The sequence below is a fragment of the Sturnira hondurensis genome, unplaced genomic scaffold (genome assembly GCF_014824575.4).
Source record: "Sturnira hondurensis isolate 20B ecotype Veracruz unplaced genomic scaffold, ASM1482457v3 Scaffold0012467, whole genome shotgun sequence".
NCBI lineage: Eukaryota > Metazoa > Chordata > Mammalia > Chiroptera > Phyllostomidae > Sturnira > Sturnira hondurensis.
Genome location: NW_028085098.1, coordinates 966335 through 988854, shown reverse-complemented (window position 1 = coordinate 988854; position 22520 = coordinate 966335). Strand labels below are relative to the sequence as shown.

Genomic DNA, 22520 nt, shown 5'->3' with positions numbered 1-22520 from the left:
TGTTTATGGCTTATGTCTATGTGCTAGAATATATGCCCCGTAAGCACACGAATCTTTGTCAGTTTTGAGCAGTAATTTATTCTGAGCACCTAGAGCAGTACGTGGCACACACGAGGCAGTTGGTAAATATTTACTGAAGGAATAAACAGCAACACCTAAACCTCATTGAGTGTTTCCCGCATGACAGCCATTACACTGAGTACAGTGATGATTATACCTTTAAGACCTCCCAACCTGAGGAACATTCATTTTTCTCATTTGTTGGATGAAGAAACTGAGAGGTTAATTAGCTTATTCAAAGTCATAAGCCCAACTGCAAGTACAGTAGTCCCCTCTTATCCAAGGAGACATATTCTACGATATCAAGTGGAAACCCTATGTATACTGTTTTTTTTCTAAAATATACATACCTTTTCACTTAAAGGAAGCACTTTATGGCTTCTCCCTGGCATAGTGACTTGCCAGCATCACTACTCTTGCTCTTCACAGTATTAAGTAAAATAAGGGTTACTTGAATACAAACACTGCAGTACCAAGAGAGTCAGTCTGATAACCAGACATCTACTAAGTGACTAACAGGCAGTTACTGTGTACAGTGTGGATACACACACAAAGGACTGATGCACACTTTGGGTAGGACAGTGCAGGGCAGTGTGAAGTTTCATCGCCATATTCAAGAGGTGTACAATTTAAAACTGATGGATTGTTTATTTCTGAAATTTTCTATTTAATATTTTGGGACCAAGGTTGACTGTGGGTAACAAACTGTAGAATGTGAAACTATGACTAAGGGAGAACCACTGTTTACATGGGCCTATTTGATCCTAAAAGCTATTCATTTCCTATTATAACCTCTGGAGATGGATATGTAGAAAATGGACACCGAACTATGCCAATCGCTGAGATCAAGACACAAAAATGTAGAGGCAGTAGATTTCTTTGGTTATATCTTTTGCAACTACTTTGGAGTGGGAGATGAAACAAGTTTTCAGACCCCACTCAGACCTATAATCAGATCCACCAATAAAAGGTGGGGGTTTCTGTGTTTAGTGATCTCTATTTTTAGCACTAGTATCTTGTATCTGAATTTAGAATTAGTTTGAGCATTACCATGTTCTTTGCAAACACTAGTAATTCCAAAAAAGGTTATTGTTAGGATAGTAACAGAGGAGTCAATTAACTTGACATGAGTGTAGATAAGGGGCACAATTTAAAGTTAGGCAGACTTTCCTGGGCAAGTCACCCAAGTCCCAGTTTTCTCATCCCCAAACTGGTATCTTCCAGAGTCCCATGTGAATCTCTGTTTGGTTCTAAGTAAGAAGTTAAAGAACCTGTAAGGTTCCAAGCTTGGCATTCATGAATGCCCTAGGACTTTTTGACCTGGAGTTTGTTCCTGTCCATCTATTGTTCCTTGCTCTAAATCTTGGTTATTTTGGTGCTCAGTGGCTTCTCCAGAAGAAGGGAAAATACAAGGAAGCACAACAAAAACCCACGTATTGATGCTTCAAGAAAAATCTGGTGGCAGTGTGGTCAAGGAGAGTTGCTGACCGTAGCTGGCTTTGGATTCCTATAAAAAAGGGTTGGGGAACTTCTGTGAGAGGGTAGTTCAAATCACTGTTTCACTACTTCTTAGTGTAACAGAGGTCATTTAACCTTTTTGGTCTACAATTTCCTCTTTCTGAAGTAAGTACTTCTCAGGGCCAATGTAATGCTGTGTTAATTGCATCATATGTGCTCAATTTTAGTTTGTTTAGAATCAGATGATTAAATGTCTACCATGACCACAGAGACTTCAGACAACTCTAAAGCCCTCCATCACCCAAGAACTGTCCTATGTTGTTCACTGACTTTTTAAAGTCATTCATTCTTAGCCCTGGCTGGTGTAGCTCAGTGGATTGAGCGCGGGCCTGAGAACCAAAGGATCGTGGTTCGATTCCCAGTCAGGGCAAATGCCTGGGTTGCAGGCAGGTTCCCTGCAGGCCACCTCCCAGCAGAGGATGCACAAAAGGCAACCATACATTGATGTTTCTCTCCCTCTCTCCTTCCCCTCTAAAGATAAATAAATAAATAAAATATTTTAAAAAAATAAAGTCATTCATTCTTACTTATCAAATGTAACAAAATATTTCTTTTATTATTTCCATTTTAATGTGTGATCCAGCTTACTCAACAGAACAGAAGGTAACTTGTTTTCTATAATAGCACATTTTCTGTAAACATCTGCCTTATTTCATCTTAAATCCTTATAGGATTGGCACTACAAAAGGAATTCTCGGGTCGCACACTGGGCTGTCTGGTACATATGTAGACTTTCTAGTGCAGGGGTTCTGACCATTGTTGACTCGTAAAAGTTCCCTGAGAATTGGATGAAAGCTCCAGCCCTTCTCAGAAAAAAAACCTCTCATCTGTGTATAATTTTTCACATAACTTCAGATCATCCAAGACTGTTGAAACCTCTTTAAGAACGGAGGTTAAGAACCTCTGCCTGATGTTTGCAAGTGGTCATGAGCGCCATCTCTCTTTCAATTCCTGATAGTATTCGTGGATTGCTAGCATAATACAGTAATTTTGTGTTATTTTGTTTTCCTGAATTATTTTCTTTACTTTAGTTTTTTTCCTCATTGTGACTAATAATACAGGCATTTAGAAGAAGCCTCCAGAACTTATTTTATAACCCTTGGCTCAAAATGCAATTGGTAAGTGATTAGTGCTATAGCCACACTGACGCCGAGTGAGCCATTGTTCTTAAGACTGAGGTCCGCCAGCTCCTGAGCACAACATAGATCTCCATAGTTTCCACGTTAACACTAGACATCTAACTACAAAGCAGAGGCTAAAATTAGATCACACCCTGTGCTTACATATACTCCACAGAAGTGCAGTTCCAGCCCTAGAGGGTTCATTCAATTGACAACACTGTTGACCATCCAGAGAGAGATCCTTCCTTTGGCAGGAAAAAGTTGCCCCACTTGGGAAAAGCTAAAATAGGACCTATAGGCATGAAGAGGGTTTTGAAATGTTCGAAGGTGCACCTGTTAACTCTAGGTCTAATTAAAAAAAGACTAAAATATTCCCAGAATTAGGTAAGCGTTTTCTTCCCTTTCTTGTTTATAGGTCCACATGTTTTTACCAAGAAGTTTGAGTTGTGCAAACATAGCAAACTGTTAATAAATACCTACATACATAAATATATACCTAGCAGGAAGAAAGAAGATGTGAGGTTGACTATAGAAAAATAATTACAGTTCCATAATACATTATAGAAAGTGTATTATGTGAGGCTCTTTACAGCTAAAATGACTAAGCCTTTCAAAGATTATATAGAGCAAATGTTTTCTAAAAAAGCATTAAAATTTCCAAAAGTTCAATTACTAATGTATGGTAGGTGTATCAGATCAGATTACAAATAAATATACATTATAATTGAACATGTGGCTAAAAGAAGGACTTGTGTAAAATTAAAATAATTTTAATATGAAATTTAGCAATAGAACTGAAGAAATAAAGAAGTCAAAAGTACAAATTCATTAACACTGTAGATTCTACAGCACGGAAAATGAAATCAGAACAGAAGGAGTTACACTAACATGGGGTGATGATAAAAATACCTATCTCCTATAGACTCAGCACAGATAGTCCGGGAAAGTGAATACTTAAAATACAACCCCCTTTCTTATAAGACAGCTGCTTTCCCCATGGGGTTATTAAACGAATCTGTGGAACATTGCTCAGGAGTTCAAAATGATGCTATCACATACACATGGTGTGAATTCCTCCGGACTTTCCTTTGAGAGGCAGTTCACTTGAAGCAAGTGCTAAAAGAAATGAATTTCACTCAGTGACAATATTTCCACATCTGCAGCCAATTCAAGGTCCTAGTGAATACCCAGTGGCAGAATATGACTCATGAAAGTGAGATTGCAAAATGATCTTGTTCCATTTTAAATGGAATCTCAGAATGTTGACATCACACACTTCAGGTAAACCCCATCGGACTCTGGCTCTGTTACTGCACATAGCAGAGGCTCCCAGAAGGTCGCTGTCGGAGCCCATGAAAGGACAGCCATAGTCAGGTGCCACTTACTCCCGCAGGAAATCAGGACTCTGCCTTCAGAAACCTTCCTCACTTCTGTTCATACACACCACTGTGTTATTTCCTCAGTAACCTTTTAAAGTCCCAGAAATAAATGCCCTTTCCAGATGTCCTAGTAGCTATTTTGTGGGCTCAAATATTGTAAGACATAACATGTTATTATGTTTATAACAAAAAAATGTGACCTATGTCAGATGCTTTGGAGAGAATTCAAGGCAACAGGTGGTTATTTACCACATAGCCAGAAACTTTTACGTGTTGAAATTCAGCAATTCTTTCTGAGGACTATAGACAGATTTTTAATAAAACCACACACTGAATCCCCATGAAACATTTCTTTCTGAGTATCGAAAAAAATGAAAATTAGCTTGGACCTAGAAAATGAAAATTAGCTTGGACCTGCTCAGCAGGCTGGAACAACAGACAGAGAAGCCAACTGCAAAATCACAGGAAACATTTCTCCTGGGGACACTGCTGCTACAAAGCGTCACGGTAGCCCCCTTCCTCGAGTGACTACAGACCCACCGAGGAGCTTTCTTCTCTAATGTAAAAGTCTATCAGTAAGGTTGCTGTTTGGAATTCTATCAGTAAGAGTGGGACTCTTGCCTGAAAGGTCTCAGGAGCTATTGACACAGAAAAGTAGCTTGATCCCCAGCCCAGGAGCTGAGTTCCACACAAGGGTTTTCTTAAGAGGACAGCCCACACTTACCTCAGCTTACTGTTCCCCCCCAAACAGATGAATAAATAAATAAAAACAGCACTCTGGGCTCACTTTGCAGAACAGACTTGCATCTAAATTCCACTCTTTGTAGAATCCTATAGTTACTCTCTCTTTCCTCAACCTTGTTTCCTCATTGCAACGGGCTAATAAGTCTAATTTTGTGGGTCTCCAGATTTGTTTCTTGTATTCTTAGGTTGACTGAGTGAGATAGGGCGCGTTTTAATAAAATGCTCCAGCTCAAGAAAATATCTGCTGTTTGAATAACAGTTCTGCATTTTAATATTGTCTTTCAGATACTGAAAAAAAAAGAACATATCTTTGCTGTAGTTTTGACTCCTGTGACCTGTGAATTTTAAATTCTCTACTGTCTTCTCATCTAAGTAAAACATTCTGAAAGCCAGGAAATCTGCTGTGAGTGTTGGCACGGTATTTTCTGGGTCTGCTGCTGCGAATGCGCCCTGTGCCAAACCATCTCGTTCCTAAGAATCAAGCCAGACTCCCCAACATGACTGTGAAGCTCTTTGCAAAATTTAAAAGAGGCGGAATGAAGGGAAACAGGTAGGCGGAAGCCCCAGGTCTCCCAAATACACCGGCGTGCTCCGCTCCACACCTGTTGTAAATGTGGGCATACCAGATTTTAAAAGAAAAAAAGACGTGATGTGGGAGGAGTATACAGAGACTACCCTAAGGTTGTCTCTGCCCTCAGGTTCAAGGCTGCTTTTCACATACCCGTGGGAGTAGCCATAATCGTAGGCTGAGGCGGCCTTCCGACTGACTGCCGACGCGAAGGAGGACTCGGTGGCCCTGGCCGCCTGGTGCTGGTAGGAGGCCGCCTGGTGCTGGTAGGAGGCCGCCGCCGCCTGGCTGAAGGCCTGGGATTCCTGGCGGTGCGCTGCCGAGGAGCGGCTGCTGTAGGCCGCCGCGCCGTGGGTGTAGATGGCAGAGCTTTTCTTCTCCTGCTCGTGGTACTGGCTCGTGGCGGTGTGAAGGTCCTTGTTGTAGTAGCTGCGGCCGTAGTGCTGCTGCAGGGTCTGGTAGAACGGCAGAGACATCATGTGCCCTCTGGGAGCCAGGCAAGCTGTAAGAAAACAGTAATGTTTGAGTGGATTAAGAAACAAATCCCACAGAACAAGTCATCGAAACCGATGCGTAAATTAATACTCTTATGCTTTCGAGAGAGTAAAGGAAATGAGATGAAATTGAGTTTAACCAGTTACTCAGTCATCTTCCTACTTCATGCCCAGGGGCGCCCCTTCCTGCCTGCCCTTGGGCAGCTTTCTCCTTCCTTCCCTTTCGCTCCCTCCCTTGTAGGTATATATTCTTCACAAAGTTTCCCTGCCCGAGCGGTTGTGCTTTTCCTCAGATCTTTCATAAAATTCTTTCTAAGTTTCCACCATTTTATTCTGATGGAGGCATCATTGGGAGAACAGGTAACAATGGAGCCGATGTGGTTTTCATTCAATAAATAATGACTGAGACCTACTATGAGCATGGTACTATTCCAGCACAAGAAATACAGAGATGAACCAAACAAACACAATCCCAGTTCCGATAACCTTATGTAGAAACTTATACTGTATTTCAGGAGATAGACAATAGAGAAAATAAATAAAGGATAAGGTATATTAGAATGTGCTAAATGCTATGGAGAAAAATAAAGCAGTAAAGGGGGATGGGAAGCAATTTTGAACAGCTTCACTGTTAAGTGACATTTGAGCATGAGACTCTCTGGGAGAAGAGTGTACCAGGTATTAAACCATTGCACTGGGGTGTAGGCATGCTTGTTATACTCCAGGAGTAGCTGGTAAGCCAGCGAGGCCACCTGAAGGCATGAGTTGCAGGGAAAGGTGTAGGAGGTGATGCTGCGAGGTGGGGAAGCCAGCAGAAGGTTCTGAGCTGGGACTCCCTCTCCCTGATGCTGAAGAATAGACGGTTGAGGGACAAGAATAAAAGTCAGGAGACCAATGAGAGCTGTCATGAGCTAACTTGTATTACCCAAAATTCATAGGTAGAAGTCCTACTGCCAATGTTTCAGAATATGACTGTATCTGGAGATAGGGTCTTACAGAAGAAACCAGGTTAAAACGAAGTCATTAGGGTAGGTTCTAATCCAACATGACTTGTCCCTGTAAAGAGGAAATCAGGACCCAGATACGTACTTCTTGTGAGGATGCACAGGAAAACAACCATCTTCAAGCCCTGGGGCGGGGGTGCCTCAGAAAAAAAACAACTCTGCCACACCTTGATCTCAGATTTCTAGCCTCCAGAAATGTCAGGTAAATTTCTGTTGTTGAAGCCACCCAGACTATGGCACTTTGTTATGGGATCACTGACAAGTTAATGTAAAGACCATTGCAACAGTCTAGGCTAGAGATGGTAGCGATAGCAGCGTGGGAAGTGATTAGACTGCACATTTTTTGAAAGTGGAACCAGTACCATCCGCTGAAATTACTGGATTAGGGTGTGATAGAAAGAAAGGAGTGAGAAGTGACTCTAAGGTTTTTGCTTAATTACAAGATTGCAGCTGCTATTAACTGAGTTGGGCAAGAGTATAAGAAAACAGCAGTTTGGGGTGGAAGAAGAGACTGATTTAAGACATTTTACATTTGAGATACCTACTAGACATCCTAGTGAAGATGTTAAATGAGAAGATAGGTATGTGGTTTTGGCGGAGAGGGTAAAGGTACAGGATGAAGACCTATTAAACTCACCAGTTTATGGATAAACCCACCTCCCCACCCAAAAACAAAGATTAGAGTGAAAGTAGGTGTAAAGGGAGGTCCTAAGACTGAACTCTGGAGTATGCTTATGTTATAAATGAGCTCTATCAAATCTCACAAACACTTCAAAAAGGTATAGTGTCAGAACAGAAAAATTTGCTCTATTAAGAATATGAAGGTTTCTGACCTGGCTGGTGTGCCTTGGTGGCACCAAAGGGTCGCTGGTTCAATTCCCAGTCAGGGCACATGCCTGAGTTGTGGGCCAGGTCTCCAGTGAGGGGCATGTGAGAGGCAACCACACAATGATGTTTCTCTCCCTGTCTCTCACCCTCCCTTCCCCACTGTCTAAAAATAAATAAAATCTTTAAATAAAAAGAATATGAATGTTTCTAATTCTCTAACATAAGGAAGAAAGTCAGTGATCAGTGTATCATTTGCATTGTGTAATTGAGCTAACAGTTCTGCTCTAAGTCAAAGATTTCTTTGCTTAGAATAGGGAGGAGACACTTCACACTGCATTAGCTTTCTTGAATAACGTATCCACTGGCAGAAGCCTATCGGCCACACTGACAACCCTGGATGAAGTAATGGTTTTATGGAGCCCCTACCTCACTTTTTAATGCTATGGTGCATGTTCTGAAATGTTATTTTTAAATTTTACAAGTGAAATTGTTGTGAGGCAGTCATTTTTTCAAGTCTTTTTAAGTTCTACATGAGAAGTGAATCCTTCTAAATTTGCCATGTTTTTGTCCAGCTTAAAGCTATCTTTTTATTTAAACTATTTTAAAAGTCAGCATGTATTCCCTAGAGAAGAAAGTCCAGCAAACTTCACTCTAGAAATATTTATCTTAGGGTTCATGGAAGATATCAGTCTACATCACAATTCTCAAGAGGAAAGAAATAGCCACCAGCAAGCAGCTTTGCTTCAACCCTTAAATAGATTGCTGTTTTATGTCCTAAAATATACAGAATTATCATGTGTAATGAATAATTATTACATTAATTTTGATAAAACAAAAGGACTAGAATATACTAATAGAAAAGTATATTATGTTTGGCAGTTGTAAAGATGTTAGGTAAGTTTCTGTCATGATACATACTACATTGAAACATGGCAAATGTCATTTGAATGAGTTCAAATACATTAAGAATAACCCTATGTATTATGTTATAAGCTAAATTCACAACTCAAATGACTTAAAATGCTATTATTTTCACAAAATAAAATCTTTAAATATCCTGTCTCATTTCTATTTTCTACTCTACTGTATTTCTATTTTCTTCCAGTATATCCAATTTTAACAATACTTAATATTCTAAGTATAAAGGTAATGAATTACAAGTAAACAGGTTTGGCTTTAAGTGAATAGCTCTGACCTCTAGAACGAAGGTACAACTGCCTCCTCTTGAGGTAAATGAGGATTATTCCCAACGTATGACAGCTAGAGTATGTGGGTGGGTGGGGAAGAAGATGGTTTGGTTGTCTTCTTTTCCTCTAATACCTGCATTTTCTGCTGGAAAATAATTTGGGAACTTAGGAAGAAATATTAATCCTGACATGATGCTTTTGTACAGGCATTAGAGGCCAAAAGCTGGTAAAAATTATTCACAGAAAGTGGGAACTTCAGGATCACTATGTGGGGATCTATGTTGCTCTGAGATACCACCTAACCATTTTCAGGTTAGAAACATCCTAATGCACTCCCACATCTACCCGCATGGCATTGTCCGAGCAAAATCACCGAATTAGACACTAGGGACCTCAGAGTCAACTCACCTCCTTTTGGTCTAATTTGTACTCAGGGACTATTGTAAGCATACGGAGGATTGAAAGCACATGAATTCCTGACACCTAATCCATTCCGGATTTCAACCAAACCACTGACTTACAGCTTGGAAAGAGTACCTAATTCACACTTCCAGTTCCATCTGAGACAGTTATTATTTCCGTATAGTTCCAGGAATGGTAGCTTAATTTAAAAGGAATACAGTGAGCTGGGAGAATAGCTGTGCCAGCAACAACTGGCACTCTGTTGCTCTTGTCTTCCTTCCCAGAGGCTCCACTTTCCTATTTCTCTGCTATTCTGGCATCTCTTTGAGAAAACTGCTGAGCTTAGAAGAAAGAAACCACACACACCATAGTGCTGTTAAGCGCGTAAAATATCAAGTGCATTCTTCTGTCTCAATGTCACACTTACCAGTTTCCAAAAGAGTGATGATGGTGGAAATGTTCCGATGTGGCTGTGGAGCTGGATGAAAGATAAACACCCACGGAGGTTAAATCCAAGAAAAAGTTAAGAGGCAGGGCTAAAGGCAGGAAGGACCCTGGGGCCAGTTCAAAAATAATGCGTGTGGTCAGGCAGTAGAATGTCAGAGCCACACAGCCAGCCTTTTATGGCAAAGGAGGCAGATAAATATAGCAGCATATGCAGAGGGTAGTCCTAAACGGCGAGGAAGAGAGAGGCACTGGCTGGGAGCTGCCTCAGTAACGTCATTGTATTAATGCCAATCAATGGGTCTGGCCTGCTTAAACCAAATGTGGGATTTATATTTGGCTAGAGGAGTTATTTTCAACATCACTTTATCACTGGATATTTAAAAGTGCAACAGAAAGAGTGGTTTGCGTTGAGAGCTAAAAATAAGGGTAGTCATCTGATTCCCCACATGGACTTCATGGAATTTTAATGCCAAGACATGTTTCTGGGTGTGCTGTTCATAACACATGTAGAGTGCATTTAAAAGACACAAGGTGAAAAAAAGAGCTAGCGGCTAACTAGAGGCAAAACAAGAAAGAAGTGGGTTACACATGGAAGCAATTGTGGCTTGATACAGTCATGGTTTTTTCCATTTCAAGAAAATTTACAAAGTCACAGCTTCAGGTTTGAATATCTGACTCTCTATTCATTAAGTAAAGCCTGTGAGAACCAAAATGTTTTACTTTTCCTGAAGGCAAAGTAGAGTCATTCTGTCTAACAAAAGATTTTCTTTCTTTGTGTTTTTTAGGCTGTATAACTAAGGAGGAGGTAGTAAAACCTGGTAGTTAGGGCCCCTGCTTCGGATTCATACCAAATGTAGATTCCAGGCCATCGATGGCACTTAATAGCCATATAACCTCAAGCATTTTACTTCTTATCCTTAGCCTTCATTTGCCTTCTTTATAAAATTGGGGTAACAACATCCAAATCATGGGACTGCTGTGGACATTAAATGCGATAATACAGAGAAAGATTTAACACAATGATTGCCACAGAATAAAGACTCGGTAAATGTCAAATTATTAACTGACAATAATAATTTAAAAGCTCATTGTTCAGATTAGATGTATTGAGTAGCTTATGTTCTGATAGTACTAATATATCAACTAAATACAATCACTTGCATCTATCAAAATACTGAACAGACCCAATATAGTAGTCTGCTTTACAAGTACTTCCTTGATGATAACGACAGTTGGCGTGTTGCCAGAAGCTGTGGTAAGCACTTTACATACATTACCTCAGTATTTCTCACAATACCCGAAAAGGTAGGTATCATCAATTTCATTTTCTAGCTGAGGAAACAGAGGTTTCAAGTGGCCAAATCATTTGCCAGAAAGTGCATAGCCAGTAAATGACATAAATGCAATACTTGTACATTCAGAAATATTTGAGTTCCAAAGCTTGTGAGCTTTTTGTCAAGCATTGCTGTGTGTCTCTGCAGTGATACTTGGTTTATAATAAGCTAGATATTTTGAAACAGTTTTTCAGGTGCAGTATAGGCCTCCACTTATAACTGATGGTCAGCTTGTGAGCTACCCAAAGTATATGAAAGAATGTATTCTACTTAGTTTTGATCAAATTCAACCTGGCATTTCTTTATGTAAATACACCTCGTGTGGGTGTGTATATGGACATTTTAGCTTTCTGGAATCCATAGGAAAATTTCCCAAGCTTTTTGTCCCCCAAGGACTCGTTTGTTCCCTGGACATCCCAAACAGAATGACAGTGGTGCTGCCGAATGTTCCCATCAGCCACTGGAGTGGTTCCCAGTGAGCTCTTTTTCTAGAGAACATTGCAAATTGCTACAAATCTTCTCAGAGCAAAAATGAGGAAATATGAACAAAAATAAGAAATATAAATCATCATCATAATAGCGAATGGCCAGTTGCTGTACGCTAGGCATTAATGCCGTTTTACAGTATCTATTTGATCATTATGCACATAAAAACTTTTTATGGGCTACGAAATTGAGATTTAGGGAGAGTCACATAGCTGTTGTAGAATGTGACAGAAGATTCAAGCCTACGTCTATTCTACACAGAGCCTAATCTATATAACATATTATACTGGTTTTCAACCATTTAGTTGTGTGTGTGTGTGTGTATGTGTATGTATGTATGTGTGGATGCATACATGTATATTGTAGTTAGATAGAGAAGGAGCCATGTGCCACTAACATCCAGTAGAAGGAAGAAGTATCACCAAAGAAGAGTTTTAGTTATATTTCCTATGAAACAGACTACTATTTATTAGATAAAGATGTACTGGGTTACAAAGTACCCCAGATGTAAGACATAAGGCTACAAATATCAATAGATTAACATATTTACTGAACTTTGATCCCTGTTAGGAATGAGACAAGTCCATACCCACTTGTGGAAAAACTAAATTATAATTTATTTATTTACACTCAGGATCCTAGTGATAGTCAAGGAGTTTATTTCAAATAAATATGCAAAATTGACAAAAGAAGTATGAGAAAAACCTAAGTGATTTTTCTGCTATAGCATCGTCTAGATGTGGTTTTTTCTAACAAAATATTTATCCCAAATATAATTGCCCATGTAATAAACTACATACTGTGGTGTACTACATGACAAAAGTAAAAATTTAAAAATTTAGTTGGGCTCATATAAATGAATTATTGTGATTTAATTATAATTTCTTATAGAGCTATAGTCATTTTGTTGATTACTCTGATTTAATCATAATGCCCTATAAATGTGTAGTTATTCTGGAAATTTAATGAAATGTTAACAACTCTCGATTTTAAAATTCCCAGAAAACTTTTATTTTTATTTTTAAATTATATTTTATTGATTATGCTATTACACTTCTCCCAATTTTTGCCCCCCTTTGCTACCCTCCCACCCAGCCCCACCACTCCCTCAGGCAATCCCCACACCATTGTCCATGTCCATGGGTTATGCATATATGTTCTCTGGCTAGTTCATTCCTTATGCTATATTTTACAGCCCCATGGCTATTCTGTGACTACCAATTTGTACTTATTAATCCTCTCATCTCTTCACCCACTAACCCATACCCACCTTCCATATGGCAATATTTTCTTAAATAAGTAAGTCCTTTTAACATTTCACATAATAATAATTTGGTGATAATAAATTCCTTTAGTTGTTTCTTGTCTGGGAAGCTGTTCATCTGCCCTTTAATTCTATATGATAACTTTGCTGGGTAGAGTAATCTTGGCTGTAGGTCTCTGTTTTTCATGACTTTGAATATTTCTTTTTTTTAAGTATATTTTTTGGATTATTCTATTAGAGTTGCCCCATTTCCCCCCTCACTACTCTCCACCTTGCACATCCTCTCCACCCACATTCCCCCCTTTAGTTCATGTTCATGTGTCATACTTTTAAGTTCTTTAGCTTCTATATTTCCCACACTATTCTTGCCCTCCCCCTGTCTATTTTCTACCTACCATCTGTGCTACTTATTCTCTGTACCTTCCCTCCACTTCTCCTCCTTCCACTCCCCTGTTGCTAACCCTCCATATGATCTCCATTTCTGTGGTTCTGTTCCTGTTCTAGTTGTTTGCTTAGTTTATTTTTGTTTTAGGTGTGGTTGTTAATAATTGCAAGTTTGCTGTCATTTCATTGTACATGTTTTTTATCTTCTTCTTAGATAAGTCCCTTTAATGTTTCATATAATAAGGGCTTGGTGATGATGAACTCCTTGAACTTGACCTTATCTGAGAAGCACTTTATCTGTCCTTCCATTCTAAATGAAAGTTTTGCTGGATAAAGCAATCTTGGCTGTAGGTCTTTGGATTTCATGACTTGGAATACTTCTTTCCAGCCCCTTCTTGCCTGTAAGGTCTCTTTTGAGAAATCCGCTGACAGTCTGATGGGTACTCCTTTGTAGGTGACTGTCCCCTTATCTCTTGCTGCTTCTAGGATTCTCTCCTTCATTTTAATCTTGGCTAATGTAATTATGATGTGCCTTGGTGTGTTCCTTCTTGGGTCCAACTTCTTTGGGACTGTCTGAGCTTCCTGGATTTCCTGGAAGTCTATTTCCTTTGCCAGACTGGGGAAGTTCTCCTTCACTGTGTTTTCCATTTCTTGCTCTTCCTCTTCTCCTTCAGGCACCCCTATGATTCAGATGTTGGAACGTTAATAGATGTCCTAGAGGTTTCTAAGCCTCTCCTCATTTTTCTGAATTCTTGTTTCTTCATTCTGTTCTAGTTGAATGTTTATTTCTTCCTTCTGGTCCAAATCATTGATTAGAGTCTCAGCTTCCTTCCTGTCACTGTTGGTTTCCTGTATATTTTCCTTTATTTCACTTAGCATAGCCTTCATTTATTCCTCAATTTTGCAACCATACTCAATCATTTCTATGAACATCCTGATTACTAGCGTTTTGAACTCTGCATCTTGCCACGGCCGATGCTAACCAGGTCGGCTGACACAGTCACGGCCTGGGGATGCCACGTCCAATGCTAACCAGGTCGGCTGACACAGTCATGGCTTGGGGACAAAGGCTTCACAGAAGCATTTTCTAGCCATGTCGGTTGACACAGTCACGACTTGGAGATGACGGCTTCACAGAAGCGTTTTCCAGCAGGACAGATGTGGCATTAATGTATATATGGTGTTGCTTTTATTCTTACTGTTTCTTAGTATTCTAACCTTTACACTTCTGATAATTTGGAATCTCCTAGAATTAATGACCACTCTCAGAGAAAAAACAACAGTTGGCTCAAGTCCTAAGCAATATCACCTTGGCTGATTTAAGGCATCGTACTTTACTTATTTGTTCCTGTGAAAGCCACCCAAGAAAGAACAGTTCAGGGGAAAATATGTATTCCCATAGAACTGCCTCATAGAATAGCAAAAACCCCTTTAGAAAATAGCCCCTGATTATTAAAGATTTGTTAGAATAACAGCCCCTCCTTTACCTTGAATAGGAATATATATCAATTAGAATTAGACAGGCATAAAAACAGAAGAAGCTGGTTAGCCATTACAAACTAAGCACTTAGAAACAACTACCAAGGAGTCAGAGTCCTCAGTATACAAAAAACATTTTAGACAGCAAGATAGATAGCTAAGTTAGATATTACCAAGGCTTATTGTGTATTTCCTAACCTCTGCTTGGTCTAGCGTACCTGTTGCCAATGACAATTTCTGAGAACTTTAATAAACAATAAGACATTCAAACTGTATACATAGAACTATTTCAAATTGTCTGATTAATGGTTTTCCTGGTCAAAATAACTTTTGTTTAACATAACTGAAACTATGGGAACTTTCGTACTTTTCCTGGTTACTGTTGTATTGATTTTTTCTGCTTAACTGATCATGCTATACACCTGTAAATGTTAATCTATGCCAAAAATGAAAATATAAAAAATCAGCTTGTACTTGCAATAAACGGAACAGTGCTTCACCTGCCTTTGAGCTGTGTAGTTGCCTGTTACCCAGCGCCGATGCCTACTCTCACCTGAGGACCCTTAGATGGGCTGCGGCTGGACCGCGGCAGCATCTGATAGGTTGGCTATGTCTTCATCACTTAGTTGTATTTTTTCTGGAGCTTTGATCTGTTCTTTCTTTTGGGCCACAATTTCTTGTCTTGGGACACTTGTTATATAGTAAGGGGTGGAAGCTTCGGTGTTCACCAGGGCGGGGCAACCCACTTTTGCTGCATTGTGGTGCTGTATGTGGGGCAGCAGGGGACGTCCAAGAGGGAAAAATGCCACTTGCTTGGCTCTTGGCCAGCTTTCAGTCACCTCCCCTGCTACTCACAAGCAAATTGGGCCCTTCTAGTGCTGATTACTGGGTAGGTGGTTTTATATACATCCTGGAATCCTGTGGGTCTCTCCTGTGAACTCTCCTGTGAGGCTGGGAGTTTCTCCTGCTGCTTCAACCCACACAGGTTTTCTCAGTCAGAGGTTTTGATGCCTTATTTCCCCATGCTGAACCCTGGGTATGCAGTCTGTCTCACCCCCCACTTGTTACTCTCGTTTTATCCACACACAAATATGGGACCACCCACCCACCAGCTGCAAGAAAGAGTGTTCTTAAAATCCCCTAAATGATTCTATGTCCAGGCCAATAGGAAGAATAATCTTTTACATCTCTTTCAGTCCTAAAATGATAAAGTACGTCTGAATTAAAAAGAGAGCTATAAATATTTTGTACAGCCCTGGCTGGTGTGGCTCAGTGGATGGATTGCCAGCCTGCAAACCAAAAGGTTGCTGGTCTGATTCCTGGTCAAAGCACATGCCTGGGTTGTGGGCCAGTTGGGGGCATGTGAGAAGCAACTATATATTGATGTTTCTCTCCCACTCTTTCTTCCCCTCACCCCTCTCTCTGAAAATAAATAAAATCTTTTCAAAAAAATAAACATTTTTACAAATAGAAGTTTGTCTTTTCAAATACTTCCTTGGGAAGAAATCCCCCAGAAGGGGACTATGAATTGAAGACTATGTTTTGTGAGATTGCTATTTGGAATTGTCAAGCTAATCTATAAGCCACTACCAACTGGAATCTTTCTTCATTGCTCTACCAATATTGGAATGTATAATTTAATTTATTTTATTAAGTTTAACAGATGTGAGATATACCTCATAGCTATTTTTATTTAAAATTTTTTAAAATTATAGTTGGCATACAATATTAGATTCAGGTGTACAACATAGTGCTCCAACACTTATATACCTTATGATGTGATCACATTAAGTCTTTCTCTAAATACTTAAAAAAAAACTTGTGAGGCTGGACATCTCCTTCAGTGTTAGCTAACTATTTGGTCTTCCTTTTGTGTGAGAGATCTTTTGACTTTTGCCCAGAGATTATTTTTCCTGAGATAATTATTAATCTGTTAATATAATAATAAAATAACTAACATAAAATAGAAAAGCTATCATTAATTGAGACCTACTGTGGGCTAGATAACTGTATCATGCTTTACACATTTTTTTCACAAAATCTGACAAAGCAGTTATCATCCCAACATTATAAATGAGAAAACTGAGGTTCAGAGGATAGCATTAGGCAAGTTACCCAAAGTCACATAGCTTTTATTCTTCTCCCCAACCAAGAAACCCGGGTTTGACCCAAGCCCCATCTGGCTCTAGAGCTCCATTTCCTTTCCTACACAGGTACGCATCCGATGCCTGCCCTGCCCACAGCACCTGCTCTTGTTTTGTAGCACTTGATTCCTGTTCTCGGACCAGAGGCGATGGGTTATTTCAGACCCCAAAATAATTGATATATATCCTGGCCAGCAACTTGGATGTATGGCCTGGGTTAAAAACGTGAGCCAAGCCAATCATATTCATCTCTTAAATTCTCAAATACTGAGCATTGATGTGATTAACAGGAGTAAAAGTCAAAAAGTCTGAACCAAGAGATGCCATGGGTATATCTGGAGTCAGAAGAGCCATGGCAAGCTGAAATTATGAGGGACCAGACTAAGGTTAGCAGAGAAAGGCAGTTGGCAGATAGAAAATAAAATAAGTGAGCTTAAAGAAGCAGGTGCACTTAGGGAACAACCATTTGTCCTATGTGAGGAAAACCAGAGTCAGTCTGTCAAGCTACCTCTCTTTTTAGCAACCCTCTTCTTGAGATCCAGGTCATGTATATTTTTAAACTATGTATCCTTTTTCTTGTGCTAATTGGACTGTATCTCTGTTCCTTGCTATCAAACAAGCCAAAATAAAAACACTTTTTATTAAATCTTTAAAATATTCTGGATATTGAGCTCTTATTTATCATATTTATTACAAAATGTTTCCATTTCAATTCTTTCCTTGCTTTTTTCATTACAATTTGACTTTTATAGAAGTAGAGCCATCAATCTTATAATCAGTAACACTTTCTCCAGTCAAATCTTACATTTGTGCAAACTAAAGTGACAGATTAGTCGTTGCCTGGGGATGAGGGAAGGCAGAAGTGGGAGGAGTCGAGTGGAATGGATTACAAACGGGCACGAGGAAACCCTGGGGGTGAAGGGTATGTGCAGTATCTTGATTGTGGTGATGGTTTCACACGTGTATAGATGTGTCAAAATTTGCCGCATTGTATGCTTTAAGTATGTGGAGTTTACTGTATGCCAATGATACTGCAGTTTAAAGCATTTAAACTACTTATATTCTTCTCCCCAGCCAAGATATACAATTCTCTTCATTCAAATTACTATGCTTTGTGTTTTATACTTAACTATAACAATATTTGTAGTATATGCTAAGAAAATTTTAAGTTTATTTTTATCACTTTTCATATTATATTTTCAATGGCATTTCATAAATAGTTATTTCTCTCACCATGTTCATTACACTTGAAGTCAAATGCTGAGGCTTATAGTTTTAATTCTATTTCTATTAATATTTTTCATTCCTCAGTCAATGTTTCTATTTTTAAGCCTAATACTATCTAGTGTGGAGGTTTGGAATTTTGTTCCTTTGTAACATTTCTAATGTTTTAAAGTCATGTAAAGGACTTTACATTAGGCAAGAATGCTAATGTTAGTTTACACACACACATAATTATTCCTACATAATGTAAATTTAGTGTAACTATTATACATTATTTTAATTGAAGCCTGAGGCATTTCATATGAAAAGAGTATAAATAGAAAAAGTACTTTAAGGATTAATGTAAAAGATTTCATTCATTGTTCTCCTCTGCCTTGGACAGTGATTTTTATTAAGTTTATGTGTCCAAACAAGACCTAACCTGCCTATGGCTAATCTGGTCATCTCAACTACTTATGTACCAAGATAATGTACCACAACTTTCATTGTGGACCTGGTAGGCCATACAGAAATTTGATAACATTTATCTAGTTGAGTTTCAACACAGACCTATTTTCTTCACTTAACCGCTTCCTAAATCTTCCCCATTTTTTCTACTACCATTGCCCCAAAGTTCTTGAATAAGGCTTACATTTTTAATTTAGGTTTTAATGAACACAGATGACATGCCCGACAGGGTGCTAGGTACTGGGAATACAAAGAGAAGAAGGTACTCTTGGAAATGTATTTACCTTCATATCATGATTCTTTCTTCTTCCTGAAGCAAGTAATGGATTGTGTTGCATACAGCAAAACTCTGGAGAATACTGACCTCAGCAAAGTTCCTTCAAACATAATTTCTGGCTCTTTGACCTTTCAGATTACTGGGTAATACTGCTAGACCAGTGCTTTAATGCTTTACTGAATCAGCATTTACTCCTTGGAGCAATGCAGAAGGAGTGTTCTGTGTTAAATGTTGACAAGTTATATGGAATGGAGATTGTCCATACAAATTAGTTTCATTTACCATTATTTCTCTAGGAGTAAGAAAAACTCAGAATAATACAGTTATCTGGCAAAGTAGGTATTTCTCTAAGGCACTAATTTCAATGGCATTGTCTTACTAGAAAGTCCATAAGAGACCATACAATTTCTTTCTCTGGGAAGACCAAAGAAATAAGTCAACATTTTTGGTAAATATTCCCACTCCAAATTATTTTTTTTAAGATTTTATTTATTTATTTTTAGAGGGGAAGGGAAGGAGAGAGGGAGAGAAACATCAATGCACGGTTGCCTCTGGTGTGTCCCCCACTGGAAACCGGCCCGCAACCCAGGCATGTGCCCTGACTGGGAATCGAACCGCGATAGTGTGGTTTGCAGGCCCGTGCTCAATCCACTGAGCTACACCAGCCAGGGCCCACTCCAAATTATTAACACAGTCATTCTTATCAAAAGTTAGCATGCTTCACTAATCAATGTATCATAGAGGTTTTGAAATCATACAGACCTGTGTCAGATTCCTGCCTTTTCTCTTCCCTAAAATACCATCTTTGGCAGGTTACTAAGCTCCCTAAGCTTCAAGTTCCTCATCTGTAAAATGAATGTGACAGTAACTACCTTGCAGGGCAATGACTGAGAGGTAATGCTAATAAAATACTTAGCAGAGTGCTTGGCTCCATAAATAATAATTTCAATAATTCAATATAACATTATTTTTAAAAGTATACATTGAAAAACTTCTCCTTACCTAGTGTAAAAATAATATGGGATATGTTTACAAGCTAGTTGGAAAGTAAATCAAACATACATTAGAAATATAGGACAATCAACATTGATTTAGTGGTTTTTAGTGCAAAAGAATGTTAAACATGAGGTCGTGTTATTTCAGAATTCTGGCAGCTGTCCCAAAGACTGAGCATATTAATAGTAAGAAGATCTATTCAGGACATCCTAAATCAAGACATTTGAAATCAATTTTGTGACTAACTCCTTAATAATTGAACTTAGGATTATAAGAGGAAAAAAGATCGATTTTAGACCTGAGAGAGTCTAGAAAGGCCAGCACCCCTGATGTTTTGGGAGTTGTAAGGATCTTGTGAGTCAATTCCACACACATACATTGTGTGAGGGGTGGGTGATGCTTTTCACAGCACTTGGAAGATATTACTGCACTACCGTCAGCATCTACTATTGTTGCTGGAGGAAAGCATACTGCTGGCCTCATTCTTGTGTAGGCAATCCAGTGCAGGCAATCTGTCTTTTCTCTCCAGACGTTTTTACTATTGTCCTTTTACCTTTGATGTTCTGAAGTTTCACTGTGACGTGACTTGGGATAGTTTTATTTTCACTTTTCCTGCTTCATATTCACAGTGCACTTTCAACCTGAAGATTTTAGATTTTCTTTCAATTCTAGAAAACTCTCAGTCATTATCTCTTTTAATATTGTTTTCCATCATCCTCTTTTTTTTATCTTGTTCTGGATTTCCTATTGAATACATAATGGATCATCTCAATACATTCTCCATAACTTTTGACAGCTCCTCTATACTTTTCTTTTTGTCTCTTTCTACTGCTTTGGTAAAGCCTCAATACTATTATCTTTTAATCCACTACAGTGGTGCCTTGGTACTCACCATTAATTCATTCCAGAACTTGGGACAAGTGCCAAAACCCATGAGTACCAAGCAAGCACCAAGTGCTGAAACTTTTCTTTTCTCATCAAAATATGACAACTACAGGGTTTGATGAGTTCTGAAGCAGACAAGTACCGGGGTATGACGGTACCTCAAACGGTCATTGCCTACTATTACTGTGCTCCCCATTCTAAACTATTTCTTCCCATGTTCCTTATGTCAATGATTGACATGACCATCTGTCAGATATTGTGATTCATTCTTTTCCCGGGTTTACCTTCTATGAATCCTCTGTACTATCAGCAATTTAAAAATAATACATTTCTGGGGCAGTGGGAGCCAAGGAGGAGGCTCTGGGTGCTGATCAGAAACTGAAAAAATTAGTTCCCATGCCCTACACACTCAGCCTGGAGGCATCAAGGCCAAGTACAAGACCCTCCTCCAGGATCAGACCAACAGCATCATCCTTAAAGATCTGGAACAGTTCAAATTGGCCTCCAGGGAGGAACTCCCCATTGAGATCACAACAGGCAGTGTCTGGTTTAGCTTCCTAGAGAACCACAACGAGCTGGACAAAGACAACCTCTACTACACTGAGTGCATCTTTGAGGCCACAGGTAACAAATGCAATGGAAAAAAAATAAAGCAAGGGAGGAAAATGCTGAAGGTGGAAGATGAATAATAAAAGTTTAAATATACTGACCAGAGAAGGTGTTACTGAGATAAAGATATTTGATTAAAGGCATGAAAGAGTTGAGGGAAAAAGAAATGAAAATATTAGAAGGATCAATGAAATCAGATGGAACATGAAATGCAAAGGTGTTGATGTGGAAAACCTGACTTCTTCAAGAAATAGCAAGAAGATCATTGTGGCTGAGCAACTGGAGAGGGCAGGCAGTAGGAGATAAACTCAGAGAAGTTCCCAGAGTCTGATCTCTTTGGTCCTCCTAGACCATTGTAAAGCATTTGGCTTTCACTCTCAATGAGGTAAGGCAGCATTACAGGGTGTTTAACAGAAAAATGACATGATCTAACTCATTATTTAAAAGAATAACTCTGGCAGTATGGAAGTACAACATATGGGAAGTAAGAAGATCAGTTAGAAGGCTTTGCAAAAATCCAGGTGATAGAGAAAAGCCCCCCTTTCCGCTAGCCTATATAAACCCCAAGAGCCCTTTGTTCAGGGCTCAGAATTTGGAGATCACCCTCCTCTGGGCCCGTGCACATAAATAAAGATCGTGCTCCTGAACCCTCGGTGTCCGGTCGCTTCATTTTTCTGTAACACAAGCTTGACAGAAGATGCCTTTCACTAGGATCATATTCTGATGTATTTTGAAAAATACTTAACAGGTCTGCACTAATTACTGTTCTAGACCCTGGAGACACTTTATTGGAAGGTTAGATGAGGGTCATGAAAGAAAAAGAAGTGGCAAAAATGAATCAAAGGTTTTTCTTCTGAGCAATTTAAAGTATGGGATTGCCATTAGAGAAGACAGCAGAAAGACAAAGCTTTAGAGGCATGATTCAGAGATCTGTATTAGACAATGAAGGGTGAGATGCCTACTGGACCTCCTGATGGAGATGTCAAGTGAATATTTAGATAAATGAGTCCGAAGTACAAGGCAGAAGTCTTGGTCAGAGATACATACTTGGGAGCAATCACTGTTTATATAGTTTTAAAGCCATGAGAGTGAATGAAATCAGCTGTCAAAGGAGTGTTGACAGAAAAGAGAGCCAAGCACTGAGTCCTTGGCTATTCCAAGGGACTGGGGAAATTAGAAAAACTAGTAAAGTAGACTGAAAAGTAGCCATAAGGAAGGATGAAAACCAGGAGAGTGCAG

General features: G+C 39.1%; 1 protein-coding gene across 2 annotated transcripts in view; it reads right to left on the bottom strand.

Annotated features, from left to right (window-relative positions):
- Positions 1–22520, bottom strand: part of MYOM1 (myomesin 1) — a 154821-nt gene that overhangs the window by 127362 nt on the left and 4939 nt on the right. Inside the window, exons 2-3 of one of the 2 annotated variants that reach the window (XM_037060703.1) lie at positions 9733–9783; positions 5544–5892 (exon numbers count right to left, since the gene is read on the bottom strand). In XM_037060703.1, the coding sequence (XP_036916598.1) occupies positions 5544–5892; positions 9733–9783 (400 nt within the window). The remainder of the gene's footprint in view (positions 1–5543; positions 5893–9732; positions 9784–22520) is intronic. The other variant, XM_037060704.1, reaches the window with a different exon arrangement.